Genomic DNA, 27,690 nt, shown 5'->3' with positions numbered 1-27,690 from the left:
ATTCGTCTGCTAAAGCATTTAAACTTGAACAGTTTAGCTTTCGTACAAACAATATTAACAAATTATTTTTAAATAACAAAAAAGTATATTACAAAATAAAATTTTAAAAAATTTAACAATGCCGTCTTGCACAGAACCAAAAAAAAATTCAATGTTTCTCATGAAATTATAAATATTTTGGATATCTCTTTCGATAATTGTCAAAATAACACCAGGTAATAAAAAATATTTTTCAATTGTAATATTTTATTATTTTAGTTGTTTCATGAATAAAATTTGTTGAATTAAATTGAATTCAACAATTGAAATTTGTATGCAATTGTTTAGTTCAAATTATTGATTATTATGATAATGGATACAGTGACAGGTATCCTGACAGTGTACGACACAATGTTCTTAAAAATGATAATATAAATATAAAAAAACGTTTAAAAAAAAGAATTTTAAATGTATAAATTGAATAAAATGTAATGTTTAGCTAAAATTGCTTTAATATTTAATTACTTTATATTTTTTTAAATAAATATTTCACTTCCTAGAAAAATATAACCTCAAAAATATTGCTATGCATTTATAGCTATATGGCAAATTTTCGAAAAATGTGAAAATTATTGAAACATAATTATTATATTAACATACAATTCTTTTTATATTTTATGACTAAATAATGAGATTTTTAATAATAATAATAATAATAATAATGAACTTGCTGCTAAATAAATAGTTTAAATATTTTTCACTCAAAAACAGATATTCACATTTTTTTTATACAAATATTTAAATAATTTCTGCTTCTAATATTACAATTATTATTTCAGATTCGAAAATGAATTTTTCAGGAAGAACAATTATTCAGTCATTGAGACTAAATACTTTGAGAAAATCATGTATTTTTCGATTTTCCGAACTATTGAGGAAAAATAATACACGAACATTTGTTTCACCATCTAAAAATGGATTTAAAACAAAAAAAAAATTGAAAGATAATGTGTCATCTAAGGCTTATTTAATATATAATAATTCTTTTTCGGCGACAATTGAATTTGGTTTTCATTTAAAAAGAATAATGTTTGTTATCATTTCAATGCACTTTATTTACTGTGTTAAACTTTACTTCGAAGGTAATCTTAAATTTCCTATGATGTTTGGAAAAGAGATTTTCATAAGAAGAGAAACAGATTTGATTTTAGGATATTCTGTAGCATATTTTATTATACTGTCTATAATTTTTCTATGTAAATGGACAGTTTTACGAATTTATTTCGATCCCACAGAAAAAGTTTTCAAAACTGTAGTTGTTGGTAGTCTACCATATTTAAGAAGGATTATTAATATTAAACCAAATAGTGTCTCTATTAAAACTAGAAGTTATCTTACAAAAGAACATCGAACATTTGAATATACAGTGGATGGTAGGAGATTATTAATGTTTGACGATTATTTTAAAACGCCATCCGATTTATATAGAATGTTAAAATATATTCCTTAAAGGAATTTTTATTTTAATAAATTAATATTATGTATAATTGCTGTTTTATAAATTTGCCTTGACCAAAAAAAAAAAAGGTATTTATTACTTTTTTTTTATAATAGAAGTTCGTATAGTGCTGATTTTTGGATAGAACTAAGAAAAATATATTGTCTATTGTAGAATATATTTATTTCTACTAACTGAATATAAAAGGAAAGAAAATGCTCCTTTTAACTAAAGAAGAAGAAGAAGAAATGAACATAAAGCAAAAGCGAAAAATATGCACTGCATCAGACTCTGAGATTCAAAGTGATTCAAAGTTCTTTGCCTCTGGATCCTCATGCATGGGAGTAAATGAGAAGGAAACATTAAGATCTTGGATAAGGGTCTTTATCCAGGCGAGAGTCGCTTTGTAGTTTCCCCTTTCCGTTTTTGCGCAATGAACAATATTGGACTTGAGTGAACCATGCGCATCAAGATCGACTTGAAACCCTGTTGCGACACCTGCCACCGTCGCAACGACGTCGAGACGCCCCAGTCGAATTATCTCTTTGCTTCCAAAAGCTCTTCCTAATTTTTTTTTCTCTCTTTCTCTCTTTCTATAATACAAAATGCATCGCAATCAACGAAATGGATCATTAAACAATGATCGTGACAGTGTCAAAAATGACCTGGATTTTCCGTGACCTTCGCAAATTCAAATATATAGTGTTCTTTTGTAAGAAAAAAAAAAAAAAAAAATTAGCGTTTATGTAGTCAAGTCTCGGTCATTGGTCGGGGTGACTCCCGTTCCTTATCATCTATTGTCACTCATTTTAATTATAAGGAAACAACAGTTAAAATAAATAATTCAAAGATACGAAAAAATGGCCTGTTCGCCAACAAGTATTGAAAGTCAAATAGACAGCTTCCTAGAACAATTCAAACGTAGTGCTTCCCGCGCGATGGAGGAGACTCATCATCTTCATCATCATCATCATCATCAACAACATCATCTCCAACGGTCCAGCATCTATAATGCCAGCAGTATCAGTAGAAGTCGCAGTGGTAACCTCGATCTTGAAGTTTTGGAAGTTGGTAAGCATTTGTTTTCATTTTTTTTTTCTCACAACAATGATCAAACTAGTTGAAAATTTTTTCAATCATTTTATGCTTTTTTAATTGCGAACCAATTTACAAAAATTTTAAAGATCATTTCGTTAATTAATACAAAAATAATTTTTCAATAACAAGAGAATTTGATTTTTCCATAAATTATTATTAAGAAATAATTCCTATAAAATGGATATAATAAAATTATAAACGGAAAAAAATGTTTAGTCAAATAATTTATTTGACTACTACCTAAAAATTTGTTAAATAAATATTTCTCAAACCAAATTATTTTTCATTGTATAAAATGTAGATGAATATTAAATTTAATATTTACATTAGATTATTATTATAGAGTAATATAATATTAGTATAACGTTATACGATATTAAATATTTAGTAAAGAATAATTTTACAATATAATTTTTTTTTAATTAATATAATAAAATAATAGACTGACTTAATGTTTCTTCCTTTTTTTTTATTTCAAAAATAGTTTTGAATTTAAAAGAAAATTAGGAATAAATCGAAAGACAAAGGATATATTGAGTCGAAATAATCTTACTTGGAAGAAGTTTAAGAAATTTCATATCACGTCCTGCACCTATTATATGGAGTTTGAGTTTAAAAAAGTTTTATCGTATAGATATCTATATTGTATAAAGCTCTTAGAGAATATTTCTTCAATTTAGATCAGTTCATAATGTGCTTTAACATCTTGATGTATCCAACTTTTATCTGATTCATATATTGTTCATAAATGTGTAAAAATCAATTTTACTGTCTCTCTCACTCTCATCACATAAAAATATTAAAACAATTTTATATCATAGTTGAAAATTTATAATTCCAATTTATTTATAAAACTTTGAAACAACATTTTACAAATTATTGAATAATAAACTGAGAACTAAATTTTAAAACTCTATATCATGGAGAATAAATTGTACACTTGAAACAAATTTTTCAATGAATAGGTATAAGGTTTAAATATGCATCTCAAATTCTGAACATTCAAATGAACAAAATCATATCTTTTTAGTTTAAAAATTTTTTTTTTCAATTACTACAGTAATGAAAAATAAAGAGATACGTTAAATATTTAATAAAATATTAAAAACATTATTAAACATTTTTTTCAACAAATATTGTTAAGAAAATTTTTAACCTAATTTCTAATTCATTAAAAATAAAAATCAATTATTTCAAAAATGGCAAACTTTATTTTTAAATTTAATTATTCATCAATATTCAGTTACTTTACACGAATTTTCATATTCAATTACATATTTTATAAATTCAATTACATGTATAATATATATCAATTCAGAGATTTTTGTTCTTTTTTTGTTCACGATCGTAATTTTTTCAATTATCTTATCTGCTTCTGTAATTTTTTTTATTATCTATACTTTTTTATGAGCTTTCTGCATAGGAAGATTTATTTTAGAAAATCGGTTTTTAAACACTTTTTAGGTGAAAACAAAATTTTGCGGTTTTCATTATCAAAATCGTGATACTTGAATTTTTCTAATTTCGCTGTTAATCGAGCAATAAACATAAAAATAATTTAATTTACAAAATAATATTAAATATGTTTAAAACAACAATTGAAAGAATTTTCTATTTCTTAATTAAATGGTTCATATCTTTTTCTTTATGTACCTTTATATAAATTATTGATTCGAATACAGTTTATTTGATGTAAAAAAAAATTATTTGGTCTCGAAATAAATATTTATTTGATAATAGTATTAAAAACCGCGATAATTTAAATAAAATAGATTTTTTTTAAATTATAAATAAAAGCCCCATATTTTATTTTATTAATAGAAAATCTTTGATATTCAATATAAGTATATATCGGGTCAAAAGTCTTGTTCCTGTGTGTTATTGGATTTTTAAAGATAAAAATATCTATACCCGTTTTTCACTTCGTCGATTTTATACTTAAAAATTTCTCATATATTTTTTTTCAATTTACTCTTAATTATTAAAATCCACTGAATATTTTTTTCGCAAAATCTATATTTTTCTATAAGTTGCAAATTTATATATATATATATATATATACATTTTTTAATTCTACTACGTTGCACATGAAGTGGTCTATGAATCTTTACATGTTAAAGGCAACACATAGTTCATGTACTTAACTTTCAGAACAGCTCTTAAGAATATAAAGTTATAGATTTTTGATGAGTTGCACTTTTTTCCAATATTCATAATCTTTTTATGCTTGGTTCAGTAGTCGAGATTTAAAACTATTAAGTTAAATTAAATTTAAAAATTTCTATAATCTTTTCGAAAAACTAACAATAAAAATTAAATGACAAGGAAAAAAATAAATTTTTTATATAAAAATTCTTTTTAATGAATTTAAAATTAAATTTTTTTTTTTCTATAATAAAATAATATTTAACTTTATAAATTAATTATTTAAATTTCATTAATATTTTGTTAAAATATTTCTTTAAATATATATCGCATAAATTTGAAATTAAAATTAAATTAACAATAGATCAATATCTTCGGTAATTTTATTTTATTCAAGAGAATCTTTATTCTCTTGACATAAATACGTATAACTTCATTAGTCGAACTAATTTATTAAATCGATTTTCATTGTATGATAAGAGTAAATAATTCTTCTATTTAAATGTTTTCCATTTACGTAAATTCAATTTGTATATACTTTATATACATTGAATACTCCATTAGTAATTCGGTCGTCATGTCATTAAATAATTTAATCCATTTTTTTTTAAAGATTCTAATTCTATTTTTTAACATTTTCTATTTAAATACTCTCAAGAGATTATAAATTTTTGTCTCTTCTATGTATAAATATATTATACATATGCATTTTTAAACATGCATAGTCTAAGAATTTTCTTGTAAAACAAATAAAACTTTTTTTTTTATTTTAAATTTGGAAGCGGAAGTTATTTAAATTCCTACAATACAGGAAAACTATAATCGTTTAAGTCATGGGAAGTTGAAAAATGTTCATCACCTGTTTTCTACTAATCCTCAACAAGAATATATAAGCATAAAGAATGAAAAATCGAAAATATTTAGAAAACTGAAATTCCATTGGTATCATTTTGTACTATGTGCTTGTATACAATAATTAAATTTATGTAATTTCCTAAAAAGAAGCGATGTAACGAATTGAATGACGAAGTAGAAAAATTGCATAACGTCTATTTAGACTGCTGTTTACAATGATATGAACGAAAAGGATATTTTACCAATGATTTTTAAATCATTCATATTAAAAAAAAAATTCCTAAACTTTATTAATATAAACATCTATGAATATTATGTGAACATTAATAAATTGAAAAAAAATAGAATAGAAATTAATTGAATAACGTTATATAATTTTACCACAACGTATTATTACGTTCTATATATAACAAATATAATAATAGTCACAATTGTTATAGGCAATGTTCCTATAAATTCAATTAAATATCATTTGAATTTCTCTAATTCAATTTCATAATCAATCAATTCGTAAACTATTGAAAGTTTAATAACAAGAATATCTGCAACACTTGGACAAATTATTCTTCAAGTAAACTTTAAAGTAAAAAAAAATAAAATAAATATATATTATTAAATTAAATTAATAAAAAAAAAAAAAAATTCCAGAATTATTTTCACGTACTTAATTGAAGATAAAATTAAGAATAATATTCAAGATGATTCAATTTAAATATAGATTCAAACACTTAATTTTCAATGTTAGTCATTTATATGAATAAATTAAAAATGTATTAAAAATGCTAAATAGATTAATTAAAAACATAAGAAATTGCGAAAGAGAAATTCAATTAAAAATAGCCTTATCTTTTTTTTTTTTTTGAAAAGAAAAATTAAATATATTATTATAATATTAAATACAATTAGTGCATTTAACAATGTACAATTTAGGCACCTCATGAAATTTATATTCATTAAATATTGTTTCCAATGAAGTACACCAGAGGCCAGTCTGAAAATGCATTGCTCGCGCCTCGACTTCTGTCAAATGTAAGAATAGTATCACTAACACTACGGGAACAGAAAACAAGACGAGGCCGTCTGTCAGCTCTCTCACGATGAATTTTTATCGATTTAAATGAGAGTTAATACACCAGGTGATATTATGTTCATGTCAAATAAAGCTTCGTGATATTATCGCGTTTTCTTCTCACCAGTGAATAAATATAATTCAAGTGTCGCAAATAACAAAAAAACAAAAAAAAGTGCAATTTTATAGAAAAACATTCCTCGTTGAGATACAATTTAATACTATAGTTATAGTGCCGGCATTTATAAAAAAATAAATGCACATTTCAAAAAATGATTCTACGACAAAAATCCTCACACAACTGTAATTGTCCTTGTCATCATCACTGCAAAACAGGATGTCCAGGTGTGACATGTTTTTTTAAAATCTTATTGCAAATTAATTTTATTTAGAAAAATCTCTATTCTATGCGGTTGAACGAGGAAAAATTTCACTTTGTTTTTATGCTTTACTAAATGTATATAGACAATTTGCCGACCTACGATAAGCAAATTATTGATTTACTCTGACTTCAAGCTTTGTTACTACCTCCTTTACGTGAAAATTCAATGCTTTATTTTCAACGAGTTTAAATAGATATATATTAATAAGGACCGTTTTATTGGAACTGAGATAACGAAAAGCTATTTTTGAAGATTAAAAATAGTGACGTAAAAAATGCGCGAAAAATGATTTTTTATTTGCCTCACAAGAATTATTTGAAATTATGGAACTATTGAGTAGATAATTTTTATATATTAACTAAATATGAATTTATATATAATAAATATAGTAATTAATAACTAGATACATGTACATATTTTTATTATTAACTATACTATATTTATTAATATATTTAGTAAATATTAAATTGTTGTCAATACAATAAAATGTTAAAGAATTTATCTATTTTAAATAGTACATCACTAATTTTTGACATTTCATTTTATTATATGAAATTTAATGAAAAAAAAATAGACATTTTAAAATTTTTCTCCAAAATTAATTTGTCGAAATTTAAAACAAACATAATTTTATACATAATTTCATTTTTATACTTTAATATTAAAATTTTTAGAGAACATGCGTATATTTTTTTTCCGTATTTGCGCGCTTCATTCTCAGTCTCAGGATCGTATCAAATTTCAAGATAAAATCAATAAGAACTTCTAATACTTCTATAATTGACAAAATTGTTTGAGAAAAAGAAATTAAGTTTCTTATTTTCTGTAATATGTAATTCATATTTATTTTGAAACAATTTTAACTGAATAGATATGGAAAAAAACGATGAAATTTTGTTGGCAAATTTATTTGAGAATTTTAAGTTTGATACACTACTGGTGAGATGCCCCCCACTTTGTTGAATTTTGTATTCATGAAAGCTGTGCGCCATATCGTTCTAAACAAAACCTGACAATTTGACGTAAATTTTTCAAGGAATAATTGACTATTTTGTTGTAAAAAAGTTTACAAGAGAAGAAATTTTGATTTTATATGTGGATTATCAATTTTTTTTGAAATGTGAAATGATTTTTGTATTAAACGAGGTATGTGAAAATGAATTTACTATAAATCCTTAAAGTCGAGAATGGCTGACGTGTTATGCTGTCAAGCGACTTTCGACCTATTTGTATAGAACGAATTCTAAATTTCTTTCTATACATACAATATTTATATTATACATAAATTTTTTTGAAATAATTTTTAATTTTTCTCTTAATTCAAATTTTATTTCTATTGAATTTAATAACAATAAATTAATTGAAATTATTATATAAGATATTTTATTAAGATTCTAAAAATATTTGTTTCAGTTCAATGAAAAATTAAAATTTATTCATTGAACCGTCTTCAAACGTTGAGTTTATAATTTGGATATTAAATATTGGATTTGGATATAAAAAAAACAACAACAATGGCTTCACTTAAAGTAGAACCTTCAACATTGTTAAACGTTATGTTGACAATAGAAAAAAAAGAAGATGAAATTATTTTCGAGCAGGATAACATTGAAGATAATGTAAATGATAATACGGAAGATAACATTGAAGATCAGGCCGAAGATAATGCTAAAATACTTACTGAAACTAAAGTAAATATTCATAATCTTACAATATAGGGATTTTATATTTAACTATTAGAAATTTTCTATTTTTGAAATTAATTATTTCATTTCATTAATTATTTTGTTATGCGAGCATTAAATTTTGTAATTTAATTTTTAAAATTCAAATAAAAATATTTGTTTATTTAAATTTAAAAATCAAAGAGTCTTTCAATTAAAAATTTTTTTCTTCATAATTGTAAAAATAAATAGTGATTAATTTTGTTTTGCAGATAAAGAATAAAAAAACGCCGACAAAAAGAAAGAAACCAAAAAATACATTAAAAAATGTAAAAAAATCGAAGGCAATCGAGGAATCTGATTACGATCCAACAAAATTAGAAGATAGTTCTGATCAAGTTTTAAATCGTTTTAAACGTGGCTGTGAATGTCAAGATGAAAGTTGTTTCAAAGGTTTAAATTCTGAATCAGTTTATCGTCACAGATTAAATATTGCAGAACTGACAAAAGCAGAACATGACATGTATTTAATGGGAGTAACAATGGCTTGTCTCACAAATCCTTATGAAACAGCAAGACATACAGAGAGACGAAGACTTCGTGCTCAATATGTATATCAAGGTCGAAAAGTTTGTTTAGATGCATTTCTCTATTTAGAAAATTGCACTCATTATCAAATAAAAAGAATTAGAAAACATTTAATGATACATGGTGTGACACCGAGAGTTCATGGGAATTATGGAAAAGTTCCTCACAATACTTTCTCCTTGGATATTTATAAAAATGCCACAGCATTTTTAAAAGACTTTGTCAAGAAACAAGAGGAATTACAAAAAACAAAAATTGCCAAAAATTCACCTCTACATCTTTCTGCTGATATAACACGTAAGGCTGTTCACGATTTGTACAAGGAATATTGTAATAATATGTCACCAAGTATAAAAGCACTTGGTTATTCAACTTTTCGAAGATTTATGAATGAACAATTTTCGCAAATAAAATTTGCCAAACAAGAATTTGTGATTAGAGTGCAAGCTACTGGAAAAAATGAATCAGAAAAAAATGATGTTAACAATCATCAATTAACATCAAGTAGTGAACAAGTTAATGTGGGAAATGAAAATTTAATGCAACTTGTCATGGCTAGCGAGGCGGTTAATAAAGATAATACATATATTCTGCATCAGTTGTAGAATAAAGAAAAAAAAAAAAAGAGACACAAGACTCTCGATTAAATATTAAATCAACGGGCACAATTTCCATAAATATTGTACTATGAGGAAATTATTCACGAAATAAAGAGACGCAAGAGAACTAGGAAAGAAAATACAAATATTTCTATCGACAAAAAAAAGAGATTTCAAAAATATTTTCCAAATTTAATTTGTTTGTATTAAACAAATTAGATATCGATTTATAGCAGATGTTAATTATTTTATAAACATTACACTTTTTTTCACTGTCTTTAACGAAATGTTGAACAAGAATTTTTATTTTTATTATAATTTTTTTTTTTTAATTAATCCTTCATTAGAAAATTTAAAAACATTGGTGACGTTCACAATGTTTATAATCAATGATTGAAACGAAAAAAAAAAAAAAAAATTTAAGTGAAAAATTATAATAATTTGCATAAAAAAATATCTTTTCTTCTAAATCGTTGATCATAAAATATTGTGAATTTCACCGAAGTATTTAAAAATCATTTTTATTTAAATTTCGACTTAAAAAAAAAAAGAAAAACAAAAATCTCATTACAATGAGAATGTAAAAATTTAATAATTGAATTTATTTTTATCAATTGATATACTAGTCTTATTTTTATAACGAAAATAATAAATATTTAGTTGTCAAAAAATGTACATGTAAAATGTATTAATAAACTATGAAATTTATTTGATATTCTCTCTTGTGAAACTTTAATGCTTCATGTACGTTTGTGTAGAGATAGAAAATACCTTTAAAAAGAAACAGCTTTGTATGAGAAGGGGAAATATTAATTTATTAATGTTAAACAGTCAGAGACATACCATGCGATACGCAAAATGAAAAATAATTCAATTTCCTTTTAAGAAAAGAGGCATTGACCTTCTGTTTCCTTTCTGCCCTTAAACGTGAACAGTGAGTATGTGATATCACATTAAGTTCTCTCATTGTTAGCTTAGTTCATTTGCATTTTTAAGTAAAAAGAATTTATACGTGCGAGGGAAGGCCAGACACTTAATTGAAGAGTTGAAAGGTTGTAGGCATCTTTTTCTCTTGAAATATACAGTCTTAGTAACCCTCTTTGGTAAATTAATGTCAGTGTTTCCCAACTCAATTCAAATAAAATAAATATAATTATTATTAAAAAGAGAAATTTGCAATTTGTGTGCATTTTTATAAGAATGCATAAAATATAATAAAAACAATTTCAATGCAATTAGAAAGGACATAAATTTTAAAATTCAATTTTTCACTTTATTTTATACTATAAGAAATATTAATACTGCCCTACAATGGAAAAACATACTTAAGTGACGAAAAATCTCCCCCCCCTTCTGGTTTTAATATGTAATTATACATTTTAATGCAATCTCTACGATTTTTTCACAAACAAAAAATTAAATAGCAAAAAAAATTTTGAATTTTTGAAATAAGAAAAAAAAATCAGCGAATATTTATGGAAATTTTTGTATCCGATTTTAAAGATATTAATGACTACAATAAGTCTACTACCAACTTTTATTGAAGTTCGTTGTATCGTTTTTGAGATAATTTTTTGACAAGAAAATATAATAAAAACATATATTTGGACAATTATTTCTCATGGCGAAATGTGTAAATCGCAGTTAAAAATTTATTATATAAAGAATTATTTTTAAAAATTCGAAACTTGTGAGGATTACAATAATACTTTTTTTAAGGAAGCAAAAACAAATGAAAAATATATGCTTCTTTATTAAAAGTATAGAATAAAAATGGAAAATTAATTTTAAATCAATTTGAAAATTAATTAATTTTATTCAATTAAACAACTTTTATTTTGGGAAAATAAAAAAAAAATAATTACAAAAAATCTGTTTAAGGGGCCGAAACACTTTTTATATTATATAATTACACAAAGAGAGAAACATTTTGTGCGCTAGCGCGCGTAAACATTGTCTTGCACTGTTATTTCTCTCGTCAATTTAAATACGCAGTTTTAATTTAAGAAATTTCCAATTTTTAAAAAATAATTATAATTACATAACTGCAGCAATAATTAAAATTAAATTAATTTTAAAAAATGTTGATATTTTATAAGAATAATTGTCATTTTAAACTTCGTGAAAAATAAATATATTATAATTGATACTATAATATTATTATCTCTAAAAGTATTATACATTCAAAAACAATTATTATTAAACTTTTTTTCTTAATGAACATAATTTTATAAACCTAATATTTATGTTTAATAAAAAATCATATAAATATTAGTTTTTTTGCTCAGAAACCACTATTTAAATATAAGAATGTTTGTATTATTATTTTTGTAAGTAAAATTTAAATTAAATTAAATCAGTTAGTTGTAATTATATTAATTTTAGGAGACAACAGATTTTTTATAAAAAAAAATAATAGTAAGATAAATAAAAAGTTATAATAATTTCATACATTTAAAAATGTATAATTTTTTGTATAATTTTGCTTACAAAATTGTAAGCCCGTATATTGTATTTAAATAAATAAATATAAAATATTATGTACATTTGTAGAATTATTTAACGAAGTATTCTTTTTATTACTTTAAAATCAAAAAAAAAAATTTAATTTATAGTTTCAATTATTTAAGAATATGTTTAAGAATTTCCACCAAGATTACAATTAAACAAAAAATATTTTTCAAAATGTCTCAAAAATGTTAAAAAGCAAACAGAAATTTGGTACAAAAAAAGGAATCTTACGATTATAAATTATTATTATTATATTTTATATAAATAATTAAAAATTAATTAATTAAAATTAAATTTTTTTATTTAACAACTTCAAAAAAAGTGAATATATAATTATGCATAAATTATATTAAATTTAATTGATTGATTTACGATCTATACGACGAATTAAAAAGAATTTTTTAAATTTAAATATTTTTCAAGTATACAGACTTTATAATAGACAATTTTTATAAGACACGTTACAAGTACATTATATTTTTATGATTATAGAATAATGTTAAAATCATGACAAATTTGAAATATGCAATTTTGTGGTATTTTATGCGGAAATAAATAAGATTGAGAGCCTCTCACTTTACAGTTATATCAGCGCGATATCGTGGGTAAAACAGAGAACTGTTTCTGATGGATCAGAATCAGCAAGGTCACCTGAGTGCAAGCACTCAGATCAAGCACTGCAGTCTATTACATACAAGTGTTCAAAAACCCCGTCGAGTGCCGAGTGGTTACTCCAGGTATATATATATAACTGTGAAGTGAAAAGCGCTGAAATCAAACCTATAATTTGCATAGTTACAATTTATTTTCCTTGGTCTTTTTCTTTCACATATTAACCCAGTGAAATAAAATTATTTTAAATATATATCAACTTTAAAAAAAAAAACAATTAAATCAACGTTAAAGGATGTGTGAGAAAAATTTTAAATCCGTAAAACTATATCTTCTAAAAAAAATATTTAAAACTGACATCATAAAAAAATTTGTTATTATTAAAAATAAAATAATAATAATAATGATAATATATAAATTATTTATTTACTAAATTATATTATTATATACTATTTATATAATTTTATTTATGATATTATTTTCTTATAATGCAATAGAAACGTATTTTTATACAATTTTCACGAAGCTGAAGTACGTAACGTTTATGATAAACGATTTTTAATAGAAATAATTTTTTAAAATGAAAAATTCTATAATTTTTTGCCTAAAAAATATTTTTTATATTTTGTTGATTAATGAAAACTACAAGAAATATTTTTTAGGCAAAAAATTATAAAAATTTTCTATTTAAAAAATTATTTCTTTAAGAATCGTTTATAATTCACCTTCGTCAATTTTTCCGAATTAAAAACCAAAATCAAATTTCGATTGTTATTGAGAAAATAATTTTTATTAAAAAAAAAAAAAAAAATTTACCTCAGTATAAATCACATTCTATAATAGCTATAATTTTTTTTGAGTTACCTATATAAGTATTTAAATATTCCAGTAAATATTTTACTTGTTTCAGGTGCATATTTTATATTTTATAAAAAAAATATAAATGAACTAATAATAGTCTTATTTTTGTAAAATTTATCTATTCATTTTTCAAACTGTCACTGGGTATTGAATAAATTGTTTTTAAATTTAACATTTTTTGCAGAAGATGTTGAGAGTATGACCGGTGAGATAGAAAATGGGGATCTAGCTGTTAGAGACGTTGCAGACATCCTCCAACCGCAATATGCTATCATTACTGGTAAGTTAATATTCCTGATATAAAAAGACTAATTTAAATAATGCATTTCGATTCACGCGAAATGAAAAACGATATCATCTTTATTTAAAAAAAAAAATTGTTTAATTATTGATGAATTTATAATTCAGTATAAGATTAAAAAAAAAGTATTCTAATAATTAACAAAAAGTTAGAAGTATTGAATTTTTTAATTATAAACAATATTAGAAAAAAATTTATAAACGAAAGGAACACATTTGTAACTTGTTTTATTTGACCTTCACATCTTATCTCAATAATTATATTTCAAAGTTATTTATGCAATAATTATTATTATCGCATCCTATTTTCATTTTTTAGTATTTTATAATGTCCACTCATCAGTTCTGACGTTTTTTAGAGAAAAAAATATATAAATAAAAATATGAATATAAAAGAGACTATAACAAATAAAATATTTATATATTTTTTCTATATATTCACTTCTTGACACACGGTTTAAAAAAAAAATGATAATAATTTAGAGAAAAATGTCTCTTCACAAAATAAATGTTTTATTTTACTTTCTTTTGAAAAAATAATCAACAATTTATATTTATATGTAAATACCTAAAAAAAAAAAACACTAACATTAGTATCAAAAAGTTGTGAAAATGTTTTTTTTTTAATTTTCAAAATTTTTTAAAAAACACTAAAAATTAAAATTTTTATAAATTCTTTTAGTAATATTCTTTAAAATGTAAAAAATTAAAAATGTTTTTCAATTAATTTTATGTTAATGATTTTTTTTTTACATTACAGGTGGCAAAACGAGAGAGGGATGTCCATTAGTCACGTTTCCCGATCATGGCAATTTTCACAATCTCTCAGACTTGGACTATCAACGTCTCATGCTATATCTCACATCAGTACCAACGTAAGCAAAATTTCACCAAACCATAAAATTATTAATATCTAATTTCACATATTTTCACGAGAGAACTTTTACCATTTTTAGTTTACAAGAGGCTGATTTAGGATTTCATCTGATAATCGATCGTAGAAACGACAAATGGAATTCTGTAAAAACGGTCCTTTTAAAAATTTCCGTAAGTCTAAAAATTTTTTTTTTTGACAAATATTGTATATTTAAAAGCCTTTTAATTAAAGAAGAAACTTTTTTTCGGTGATGAATTACCTACCATAACGAGAAAATAAACACTTATTAATTATATTAATTATTAAAAAATAAATAATATTTATCACATTAATGATTATTGAATTCTTAGGCATTCTTTCCTGGATTAGTGCATGTCGCTTATGTTTTGCGACCAGCGGGTTTTCTTCAAAAAGCAATTTCAGAAGTATCGAATAAATTATTTCGAGAAGATTTTAAATTTCGAGTAATAGTTTTGGCCAATATCGTTGAACTTTATGACTTTGTGGATAAAGATCAATTAACAGAAGAACTTGGAGGCGATTTACCCTATTGTCATCACACATGGATTCAAAATCGAATTGTAAGTTTAGTGACATTATTGAATATATTTTCGAAATATTTCAACGATAATTAATATTTTTTTTTTCTCTCTCTGAAGAATTTAGAGAAATTTTCCTCAATGACACAAGATGTCTCTTTGGCACTTGATTCATTCACTCGTCGATTGGCTGAAATTGAATTTCCCAACAATACAATTGCAACTACTACATTATTAAATCAACAACAAATAGAATATAATGAATTAAAGGAAGAAATTGTAGCGGCTGCACGACATGGAGAAGCATTACTCGATAGTATTCGTCAACTAACTGGAAAAGGAACCGTTGATCGATTAGGAAATGTAGCTGCGATTGAGAGGTTCAAAAAATAAATAAATTAAAACTAAAAATTATAATAACAATATTTAAAAAAAGTACAGATTAATTCATAGTTTAAAATTTCAAATAAATAGGTTATTGGTACAGTTGGAAGAAACTGAAAGGACTTTTGACTTATTTTGGTCTCATCACAGCTCGCGTTTAAGGCACTGTTTAGCTCTTCGACAATTTGAACAAGATTTTAGAGAATTGCAAGCGAATTTGGATCAACATTTAAAAACCATTGAGGAAATGACGGAGGTTGGAGAAACTCAAGCAAGAGTTGATCAATTACTGCGAGATACTTCCGCTTTTCAAAGAATATGCAGGGTAAGAGGAATCAAATTATTTTGAACAGAAAAAAAATCATTACACAATTTCAAACACTTCACATCATATTAAAAAAAAAACCAATATTATTCCGGAATATCATGGCATATTATCAAGTTAAAAAAACAAATAAAAATTAAAAATTTATTCGAGAAAAATCATTTTTAATTGAACTTTCAAAAAAAAAAAAAAAACAACAACAAAAATGAGCAGCAAAAGCACTAGTTTATTAATAATCACGCACATAATATGGATTGCAAAGTATCTTACTCAAACCAAATGTACAGACAAATTTATTACTATTTTGAAAATTATTACATTTAAAATTATATAAAATTTTCAAAATTATTCATTTAAATCTCATTGTTTTTGAATTTAAATCCGTTTACAAATTTAGAAAAAAAAGTTAAATATCTAAATAAAACTTTAAAAAATTTTTTTTTATAGAATCATTTTAAAGCCTTTAAAAATAATTTTGTCTTAAAGAAAAATGGTGATGAAGTGGTCAACGATTTAAAAAAATTGTAAAATTTTTTGTCTAAAAAAAATATTCTTCAAAACTTTTTTTTGATCATTGTTGTAAAAACAAAGGTTCAGGCAAAAATGCATAAAAATTTTCATCTAAAAAAATATTTTCTTTTAAAATATTTGATCATTAATTTTATGAATTTCTTCATCATCATGGAAAAAAATAATTAAAAAAAAAAAAAAATTGTTTGGTTTGAGCAATTGAATTTTATAAGCACACAATGCACAATAAGCACAGACGTTACTTTGCACCGCTTTCCTCATTTTGTCGATAGTCCTATTTGTTGCATACCATGTGGATTTGGGTCTTGGTAAGCAATCCACTCAAGGAAATTAATATATTTAATTATAGTCATGGTGTTCAGCGGTAAGGTATAATAAAAATTGTAGTGACATAGATGGAATGTAATTTCGATTAGTTTGCAAGTAAAATTTTAACTGATATCTAGTTTTTCTCTTTAATATTTATTTTAATTTTTCTTTTCTATAATAACTTATTTTAATTAATAAGTACAATCAATCTAATTAATTAAAGAATAATAAATAGTTTTGTGAAAAAAGTGTTTGAAAATTCATTAAATTATTTTTGCTAAAAAACTAGTTATTATAATTTTCATAAATATGTTAAAAAATATTGGAAACCATAAATCGCTGAACATCATTGTTCAAATCTTAAATTTATCAAATATCTTCGAAAACTGTGTTGCGTCATGTTTCTAAAAATTATAAATTTTTGTTTTATATCGATTTAAATCTCTATTCGCGTTGTATCGCTTTATTTTGAAATTCACTCATTTTGTCATTTAAATATTATTAAATCATTTATGCCGAGCAATTCGATCATTCCTCTAATCATTAATATTATTACATCGAATCATAATTATTATTCCAATCTAATCATTGATCAACTAAATAACTTTTTGATAAAACTTGTAAATCAAATTTCAAAAATCATGATCGTGAGAAAAAAAGAATATAAATCCAAAATTTAATTATTTTAAATAGGGATTTAATTCGTATATTTAATATTCGGCATGATATTTATGTGAATGGACGTAATTTTTATTTCGCTCTATAAACTGTGCACGAAGAAATATAGAATATTTTTAAAAATCTACTTTTCATTGTAATAAGATTGATTCAATAATTTTAATAATATACTTATCAAGCAAGAGGCAAAAAAAAAAAAAAAAAAAAAAAAAAGTTGTGCATTGATTGAAGTAAAGTAAATATTTTTATACTTTCTAGTAGCTTTTTTTTATTTATTCTTGTAAATTAATAATCCAATGAGAACATTTTTTTTTTAAAATGCACAATTGTGCATTTATAGGGAGACATAGATCGAGCAGAAGAAGTTATCACAGCTGGTCAACAATTACTATCTGGAAGACATCAATGCCCTGCAGAAGTTGTCGAACCAAAATGTGCAGAACTTCAAAGAGTATGCACTATTTTGAGTCAAAGACTCGAAAGGCGACTCGTCACATTAACAAAATGTCGAGAACTTATGGAAAGAATCGATAAGGTAATAATAAAAAAGGAAAACCAATACAAATCTCCTTTATATAAAATTAATCGTCAACATAAATTAATTTTTTTCTATACTTTAACAGAGTGTCTACTAATAGAGAAATAGGCGTGAATTTTAATGACCAGAATATACTTGAAATTCGCCAGAAATTTTTAGTAAAACCGGGAATTTTATTATTCCATAAACATTTCTTTCACTTTTTTCTTTTCTACAATATTCTATTTTCTACAATTTTCGATTTTTTTTATATTAACGAAAATTTTCCTTTTTTTAAAACGATTTTTTCCATCACATTCTCTTTTTTTGGAATTCTAAAAATTTATTATTTTTCTTTTACAAATTAACCAATAATTTTCATTTTTTTTTAAATTTTAAATATAATTTATTTCTCTGTTATATTTTAATAATAAAAATGATAATATCGATCACTACGAATCAAGTAGAAAATAAAAAAATCACAATCACGCCGAGTTAAGTAAAAAATAAAAAATTCACAATTCTTTACGTTTCAATGGCCGTGCTATTGAATTTTTTATTTTTTTGCTTAACTCAGTGTAATCGATATTATCATTTTCATTAGTTATTTAAAAATGTTAAGCAAAAATATTACCGTATCTTGTACATTTTTTCACATGTAGAAAACTTGTCAGTTTTTTTTAAATTAAATAAATAATTAGTTACATTTGTAACAAGTCTTAAATAAAAATATTAGAAAAAACAAATTCCAAATATTCGAAGCAAAAACCGACAAATAACCGTAAATTTAATTCACCGAAAATACACTGGAAAAAATTTACTTGATTATTAACAAATAAATATTTGTTTCTATCAAATAATTATTGAGTCAATTAAACGGTATTTGTTTCAAAAATAGAAATTATAGGTTCAAATACAGTTTATTTAATTCAAATAAAAATTATTTGCTTCAAGTAAATATTTATTTTTTAGCCGTCAAGTAACCGATTATTTGAATGGAATACATTTTTTTTCAGTGTAATTAACACCCTGGCTTAATATTAAGAATTTGTTATGAATAAAAATAATAATAATTGTATTTAATTGTATAAATTATTATTTTATTAATTATATTCTAGGCGAACACTTGGTGTACTAAAGGAATAGAATTGTTAGCAGCTCAAAATAGTTCAACACCGGCAGATCAAGCTCTTCAAGAACTTCAACAATTAATAGAAGCGGCGGAAGAATTTCACCACCCACGATGTATTTTTCAGGATTCAATTATGCCAGAAACTAAAGCTCTTGTCACTCAGGTAATTCATTAGAATGAATAAATCATAACCTATGCAATTAAAATAGAATTTCTTTCTTTTTTTTTATTAAATCAATATATTCTAATTGAATTATACGTCTGTGAAATTTACATTTATGATCAACGATTTAGAAGAAAAATATTTTTCTATGTAAATTACATATTATAATTTTTTTTTCTAAACAAATTTTTAAAATATTTCTCGATCAAAAATTATTTTTTAAAAGAAAATAAATTTGTAGGCAAAAATTTTTATGAAAATAATTTTTTTTCAATCATTGATTAAATAAACTACAATAATTCGAAAATGAGTATAAATTAGAGAATCTCTTTTTAATAGGTTTTACAAAGAATAGAAGATGTATCAATGATGTGCGATAAAAGGATAATGGCATTGAAACAACAATTAATGAAGCCAGCGAGACCAGTTCAAACTGTAACACCAGAACCAGCAAAACCCATTCAACCAGCACCACAAATCATCAAACCAGGAAGAATTTTGAAGAAAGCTAATACAATGCCAAAAGTAATTATATATATATATATCATTCATTAAAATAATATAAATATAATTTAACATATAACACAAATAATCAACTTTTTTCAAGATGGAAATGTGTCCAATCGAAGGCGAATCTTCATCTCCAGAAAGTGAACCTCGAGATATTGAAGTTTTAAAACAAAAACGAGGGCACGTTTTAGCAGAACTTTTAGAAACAGAACGAATTTATGTAGCGGAACTTGGTTCTATTATTAAAGGTTACAAAATGGAATTGACAAACGAAGCAATGATTCATTTAGTTCCTGCTCCATTATTTGGCAAAGCTGATGTTCTTTTTGGAAATTTAGAAGAAATTTGCATTTTTCATGGAGAAACATTTTTGCGTGATTTAGAAAATTGTATTTCAAATACAGAACTTGTAGCTTTATGCTTTGTACAAAGGGTAAATATATAAAATTTTTAGTATTTAATTTATTTTACAAAAACGAAATAACAAATAATTTTTTTTTTTTTTTTATTATTACAGCGAGAGGTTTTCTTCAGGCTGTATAGTTATTATTGTCAAAATATTCCAAGATCAGAGAGATTGCGTGAACAAATTCAAAATGAACCACAATTTCTTGTGACTTGTCAACAAAAATTAGGTCATAAATTGCCTTTGGCTGCTTATCTTTTAAAGCCAGTGCAACGAATTACAAAGTACCAACTTTTGTTAAAAGATCTCTTAAAATATAGCGATGAACAATCATGTTGCACAGAATTGCAAGAGGCATTGGATTGTATGCTTATTGTATTAAAATGTGTTAATGACAGTATGCATCAAACTGCAATTACTGGATTTGGGGTTTGTGTAATTTTTATTAAAATAACAACAAGAATGATATCAATCACTCCGAGTTAGAATTTCATTTTGTTTTTTGATTTTTCAGGGAGATTTAAGTGCACAAGGAGAATTATTATTACAAGGTTCATTTAGTGTTTGGACTAGTAGTAAAAGAGAACGATTACTAAGATTAAAACCATCTCAACGGCACATTTTTTTGTATGAAAAAGCTATTATATTTTGTAAACACAGCAAACCTCAAGCACACGACAAAGCGACCTATCATTTTAAAAGATATTTAAAAGTAAATATATACTTTATCTTTTTAATTAGAAAGAAATTCAATTTTATCAATTTTTAAAATCTGCATTGTTTTTTTTTTATTTTCATCAAAATATAAATTAATGAGAAAAATTCTCCGTTTAAAGATGTCCCAGATTGGCTTGACGGAATCAGTGAAAGGTGATGCAAGAAGATTCGAAATTTGGTTACAAGGACGTGCTGAGGTACACACAATTCAAGCACCGAGTATTGATGCAAAACAATCTTGGGTACGACAAATTAAAGGAGTTTTAATGTCACAATTAGCGGAACTTAAAGGAAAACAAAGTTCAGCGCTTGGAAAAACAAATCATAAGTATGTCTATAGAAATTAAAATTTGATTTTCAATATTTTCTGAATTATTGATTTTTAGTAGTGTGTTTGAATTTAATCTAATTTTTTTTTTTAGACCACTTCGACAAACAATTTCGTGGGATGCTCAAAGTAATCTTTCTGGTTCTCTACGTACACTATCTGTTGATGGAAACAGTGTTATTTCTCATATTTCCGATGTTTCACAATCAACGGAAGAAGATGTGGGATGGAGCTCGGAAAATAGTAATACCGACGATGAAGATACATTTAGTGAAAATCCTGGACCCGCACAGGTGAGTCTCGTATTTCTTTTAAATTTGAAATTAATTTTTTTCATAGACACAATTCTTTCTTTTGGAAAAGTAACAAGTTCCTACTACGGAAAAGTAAGCAGTAAGTTCTTACTTTCGAAATTACATCAGTACAGGCAGGGCTCGGAGTGTACGACTTTTTCGACTACTTTTTTTTTTTTTTTAATGCATCTTATTTTGACTTTATTTATAGTACTAATAAAAATCGCCTCTTTTCAAATTTATTTAAAATTAACATGAAATAACAAAAATCGTTATCCATGAAGTATTTTAATATGGCATTTGACTCAACATTATTTCTTCTGTTTAAAATTGGACAAGTACTTTAAAAAATTAAAATAAAATAAAAAATATTTTAATTTAATTTCAAAAATTTTTCCGAAAATCTAAATTGGAATAATTTTTATGAATCAGACTTGAAAAAGTGTTAAAAGAAAAAAGGAACTGTAAAATTTGTTTAAATATATCTTTTTTACTGAATTCAAGCTAAAAATTTTGTCTAAGAATTATGAAATTAATTAATTTATGTATGATATGTATAATAGTTACCGTTGGTGATAAATTTTTAATAATAATAAAATATTTATAAACTAATTCAATTGATTAAAAATTAAGAATATTTTTTTTGCGACTTTTGTTTATAATGTAATATGACATTTTTTTTTGTTTTTGCTGCTTAAAGTCGATCCGAGGCCTGTACAAGGTAGAATTTTCACAAGCATATTTAATTTTTTAGTCTAAAATTATTTGAATTTATTAAAATTTTATTAACTTCAATGAATTGGATAAAATTCAATAACCAATTGAAAAATTTATAATTAATTCAATTTTTGAGTTTTTTCTTTGGTTTTTTTCAATTTTTGCTTTACGACTTATAGAGTCGTATATTAAATTTAGACATACTTTTGACCATCAGTCTTTAAAAATGACAATTAGTATAAAATGTATCAAGTATTTTTTTTTTTTTTTTTTTTTGAAGAACTGTAAAAATAAAAACTTACGTAATTTTTCAGGGTGGAAGATACGTTGCTCTGGCTGATTATTGTGCAGTTGGTCAATCGGAAGTAACGATGCGCGAAGGTGATCACTTAGAATTGTTAAAGGTTGGCTGTGCAGGCTGGTGGTTCGTTAAATTAATTGGATCCGGAATTGAAGGTTGGGCACCCGCAGCATACTTGGAACCAATCAGTCGAAAAACGTCTCGTAGTTCACAATCTGTAAATAGTCAAGATCCCATATGAAACAGGCGACTAACACACTAGGTTTATCCTCGTGTGTTAGATAAACTCTATAAATATTAATGCAATCAATCTAAAAAAAAAATTTCAAATTTCATATAAATTTCGATACGAATTTCAGAAAAATAAAATTTTCTAAAAGATCATGAAAGCGAATGAACGAAATTTAGAAATGAAAGAAATAGAGAAAAAGATCAGTGTTTTCAAACAGATCTAATGGACAATTTAAAAATTTCATTGCAAACATTAAATTTTTTAATGATGTTTAAAAAATGAAATATGGAAAAAAATATACAATTTTAATAGATTTAAAGAAAACAAAAACATTGAATCGGCATGAAAAAAAAAGAAAACAGGGATTAATTAAATGTCAAAAGAAAAGATGTCATACAACTGCCATATTGATGTACAATGGAAGTTTGCAAATGTCGATTTTTTTTTCTAGATATTTATATTGGTAAGAATTAAAGATCAGTTTTGATGGCCCAACCGATTTTATCGGATTTACAGAACTTTTCACAATGATATCGTATCCGAAACACGGATAAATAAGTGATTAAAATAACTGAATAGTTGTTTAAGTAGTTAAATGCAAATAAATAGTTTTTTTCCTTGAAAGTGGAATAATTTTTTAAAGCATAAAATGCTCGCATTTAATGTTATATATATATAGTCACAAAGTGAAACGAGCATGCCCAATTGAGCAATTTTTTGTTTCAAGTAAAACACTTTTACCTGAACCATACCAAATATTTGGCACTTATTTGTATATATAGTTAAACTTAAAAAGCACCCAGTGCATGGGAGTTTTATTACAATGTTAAGAAGAACAAAAAAAAAAAAAGAAAAAAAAAAAGAGAAACAACAATTTTCTGAGTACCAAATCTACTAGTGCCGGTATCCATAGGTCATGAAGACCATAAGTTGCTAGAATTTTGTTAAATATTAAGAAATCTATCACGGAACATAATATTGATTAGTACCGAGATATGTGCAATAATTTTAGAGAATATTGAAATATCAAAAGAAAAAACAAAAAAAAAGAACTTGTACTTAGGACCAACTTGAATTGAAGCAAAAGATGCAAAAGTATGTGATATATTTAATGGTGAGAAAAATATTTAAGAATGATGATAATTTGGACAAGATTACTTTTGCAGATTTTGTTAAATTCAAGTAAAAATAATATTCCATTTTATACTTGATCGTATTGACACTAGAAGGATAGTAATGTACTATTTTATTATTATTCTAAACATTTTAAAATGTTTTTAATTTCTTTTAGATTTTTCAAAGTTTTGAAAGTTATAAAAAAAATTTACAAATTTAAGTTTCCTAAACTTTAAAATCCTTTAGTTAAACTAACTAATTTCCCTTTATATGATTAATTTTTACCGTAAACATAGCAAGCATTATTATTAATGCACTAAAAAATTATTTAGCTGAAGAAACGCGTTATTAGTTTACTAACATTCGAGTAGCTGTTTTTTTTCTTCTTTTTTAAATAAAATTCGTTTTTCTTAGCATTTTATGAAATTTTAGTTAATAATTTACATTTTTCAATTATTTTACTAACTCAAAAATCTGTCTTGCCAAAAAATTTTTTACATCTTATAACTTTTTTAAAAAAAATTTTTTTTTTTTCAATTTCGTAAATAATTTTCAAATTGATTGATTCTAAATAAAAAATAGAATTAAAAAGAAATTTTAATTTCCTGAATTACTACTTGCGTGAAAAAAGCTGATGTAAAGTGATAACATTTTTTAAAAACTCTAATATTTAAATTATCGCCCATTTTTACACCGTCCTCTTACAAAAAGGCCTCATCTATTCGAGCTTTCGATATTAATCGTTCTCTTTTTTTCTTTTAAGAATAAACTATCTTTCCATTTATACGTAAAGGATAATTAATTTTGTGATTTATTATTTATATATACGTACTGCTTCGAAATTATATATTTTGAGAGTTTAATTTATAAATATTTTACAGAATTATTGCATGATTTTATATGTGTAAGAATTTTTTTTATATAAATCTAAAATATTTTTCAAACTTAATTTAAAAATTACGTGAATCTGTTACTGTTTTAAATTTGTTAAGAATATCATTTAGGATCTATTTTTATAAAGAATTTCATATATCATGTTTTTTATTTATAATACTAGATAATTTTTTTTATTAGCAATTATGTTATAAGTATAGACAAATTGTGAATTTAGAAGAGAATTACTTTTATTGGTAAAAATAAAAATATATTTGTTTTTTAAATTCAAGGGGAATTTAATTCTGTAATATTGTTCAAAGACAGACTATAGAAAGGAATACACATTCATATAGACAATAATATTGTCCATTTTGAAGATTAATATTCATATATAATCATCTTTTTCAATAAGAATTTGCTAATAACAATTGTACCGAAACCGTCATTCATCTTCCCTCAAAAAGATTAGGCAAATAGAAGGTGTTTTCTGCTAATAGACATGTAAAAAAAAAAATTAAAAAATTGTTAATCCAGTATAGAGTCACTTTATCTCTCGAAAAAAATGCTAAGTAATTCATTTGTAAAAGAATAATATTTATTCTAAGAATTCACAATCTTATAATAATAACGGTTCCTTGATCGTTCCTTGAAGAAAAGAAAAATTTAGAATCTATTTTTACATAAATAATAATATGATAATAATAATTATACATATATACGCCGAAATCGCTTCTATTTGCAAATTGTGATTAATTTTGAAAATTTAGTGGGCACCTGTATCACTATCTCTCAAAACTATATATATATATAAAAAAATCATTTATACGTTTTGAAAAAATTTTAAGAGTCTTTGGAATAAAATTCGATAAGCAAATATATTGCTCAATATTTAAAAACAAAAATTCTATTTTATCTTAATAAAAAAAAAAAAGAAAGATTTGTCAAAATTGAAATATTTCAAGACTTCTTATCACGCACCTTACGAACTGTTTCCCATCACACCCCATTCTATGCATATAGTTCTGAGTAGAATTAAAGCTGTAATTCCAATATTAGAATTGAAAATATAAAACTTAACAACACAACGATATAAGAATTTCTCTTAAGCTTAATCATTGTGTACGCTTAGAAATCTATATAAAAAAAAAGATTACAGGCTCCTTTTTTGACGAAATAATACACATTGTATTATATCTATTCTAAAATAGGAATTTAACATTTATAAACATAAAACCTAGTTGAACAATCATATCTAGGATTTTTTGAAGTTTTACAAAATTCCATAAAATCATTAAATTGATGTTAATTGACGAATATTTCAACGTTTATATAGTGCAGTGCAATAAACAAACTTTTTATTGAATTACAAATTGGAAATGTTTTTATAAAAACAACGCTTTAAATTGCTTTAATGCAATTTTTAAAAAAATTCTCATTACACGGAAAAAAAAAATTTATTTGATTCAAATAATCGGTTACTTAACTATTATCAAATAAATATTTACTTGAACCAAATAATTTTGGAATTAAATAAATAATAAACATGTATTTGTATCAATAATTTATATATTTGAAACAAATACCATTTAATTGACTCAAATAATAATTATATTTGATACAAATAAATATTTATTTGATAATAGTCAAGTAATCGATTATTTGAATCAAATAATTTTTTTTTCAGTGTTACTAACGAACGATGCTATTTATTTTAATAATTTCTTTTTTAATCAAAAAAGGTGAAGTTACATATATATATAATTCTTCACTCATTGCGCATAAGAGTTATGATAAAAAAGACAAATTGAAAAAAATAATAAAGGAAGAAAATAATTTTCCAATGTAGAATATATATATATAATTAATAAGAGGCCAGTACCGAATAATTTATTGAAAAATAGATCAAAGAAAACGTTTAGCTTTAAATGTCGCTATTATAGAAGCTGTTGCTGATATATATTATAAGGTATATACCCTGAACAATGTGACTGTTAGTTTTTAAACATTGCACATTTTATGAGGTTGAATTAATGAAAGATGCAAAAAGATGATTAGAAGACTTGAGAAATGTAATAGTGAACAAAAACAAAGATATTTTAACAAATTCTTGATGTCACAGGAAAAAAAAAGAAAATCAATAATTTGTTAAAATTTATAAATACCAGTTGAATGAAAAAAAAAATGGTTAAATGATATTTGTAAGTTGTGTCCAAGCACTTAGAAATATTTTATTATAGATACCCTAGTACAAAAACAAATTGATTTTTGATAGACTTATATGATTTATATATACAGGGCTATATTGATCTGTTTGTTATTTGTCTGTAAATAATAATAAACCCAGTCTGCTGCATTTTGTATGAAAAACGCTAAAATCTAATTTAAAACTTCATCAATCTTCATATTCATCATGACAATATAGAATAATAATAATAATAATAATAATAATAATAACTAATCCACGAACTTCATGAAAATATAAAAAAAATAAATTTTTCAGATGTCATTTTTTGAAAATTGGATTGTAATATAAAAATAATAATATTAAATTGTAATATTACAGAACAGAAGTATAAA

General features: G+C 23.9%; 2 protein-coding genes across 11 annotated transcripts; both read left to right on the top strand.

The window, feature by feature from the left end:
* The first annotated feature begins 65 nt into the window (after positions 1-65).
* Positions 66-27,457, top strand: LOC127290221 (guanine nucleotide exchange factor DBS-like). Of its 10 annotated transcripts, XM_051318676.1 has the most exons (19): positions 66-215; positions 819-2,548; positions 14,047-14,142; positions 14,923-15,037; positions 15,119-15,209; positions 15,390-15,620; positions 15,699-15,958; positions 16,053-16,287; positions 18,146-18,340; positions 19,441-19,617; positions 19,957-20,142; positions 20,225-20,560; positions 20,645-20,962; positions 21,048-21,245; positions 21,370-21,578; positions 21,673-21,871; positions 21,942-21,971; positions 22,572-22,592; positions 22,903-22,946. In XM_051318676.1, the coding sequence occupies exons 2-17, from the start codon at positions 2,338-2,340 to the stop codon at positions 21,942-21,944; spliced, it is 3,060 nt and encodes a 1,019-aa protein (XP_051174633.1). In that variant the 5' UTR covers positions 66-215; positions 819-2,337; the 3' UTR covers positions 21,945-21,971; positions 22,572-22,592; positions 22,903-22,946. The 10 variants fall into 10 exon arrangements, with proteins under 10 accessions (XP_051174633.1, XP_051174624.1, XP_051174630.1 ...); XM_051318667.1 differs by lacking the exon at positions 21,942-21,971 and having other exon boundaries at positions 22,903-27,457; XM_051318673.1 differs by lacking the exon at positions 22,572-22,592 and having other exon boundaries at positions 22,903-23,024.
* On the top strand, positions 7,980-9,993 carry LOC127290225 (uncharacterized). The gene is made up of 3 exons (XM_051318680.1): positions 7,980-8,173; positions 8,441-8,718; positions 8,964-9,993. Exons 2-3 carry the CDS (start codon positions 8,542-8,544, stop codon positions 9,882-9,884), a joined length of 1,098 nt encoding a protein of 365 aa, XP_051174637.1. The 5' UTR covers positions 7,980-8,173; positions 8,441-8,541; the 3' UTR covers positions 9,885-9,993.
* Positions 27,458-27,690: the final 233 nt, after the last annotated feature.

This window comes from Leptopilina boulardi, unplaced genomic scaffold (assembly GCF_019393585.1).
Source record: "Leptopilina boulardi isolate dan_hultmark-lab unplaced genomic scaffold, ZJU_Lbou_2.1 LbouV2_58, whole genome shotgun sequence".
Lineage (NCBI taxonomy): Eukaryota > Metazoa > Arthropoda > Insecta > Hymenoptera > Figitidae > Leptopilina > Leptopilina boulardi.
This window is presented reverse-complemented; position numbering and strand designations above follow the sequence as displayed.

Coding starts and splice junctions, on each gene's coding strand:
- LOC127290221 (XM_051318667.1), top strand. CDS start 2,338: ATGGCCTGTTCGCCAACAAGTATTGAAAGTCAAATAGACAGCTTCCTA. Junction 2,549..14,046: donor TCTTGAAGTTTTGGAAGTTG/GTAAGCATTTGT, acceptor CATTTTTTGCAG/AAGATGTTGAGAGTATGACC. Junction 21,579..21,672: donor CTTGGAAAAACAAATCATAA/GTATGTCTATAG, acceptor TTTTTTTTTTAG/ACCACTTCGACAAACAATTT.
- LOC127290225 (XM_051318680.1), top strand. CDS start 8,542: ATGGCTTCACTTAAAGTAGAACCTTCAACATTGTTAAACGTTATGTTG. Junction 8,719..8,963: donor AAATACTTACTGAAACTAAA/GTAAATATTCAT, acceptor TTTGTTTTGCAG/ATAAAGAATAAAAAAACGCC.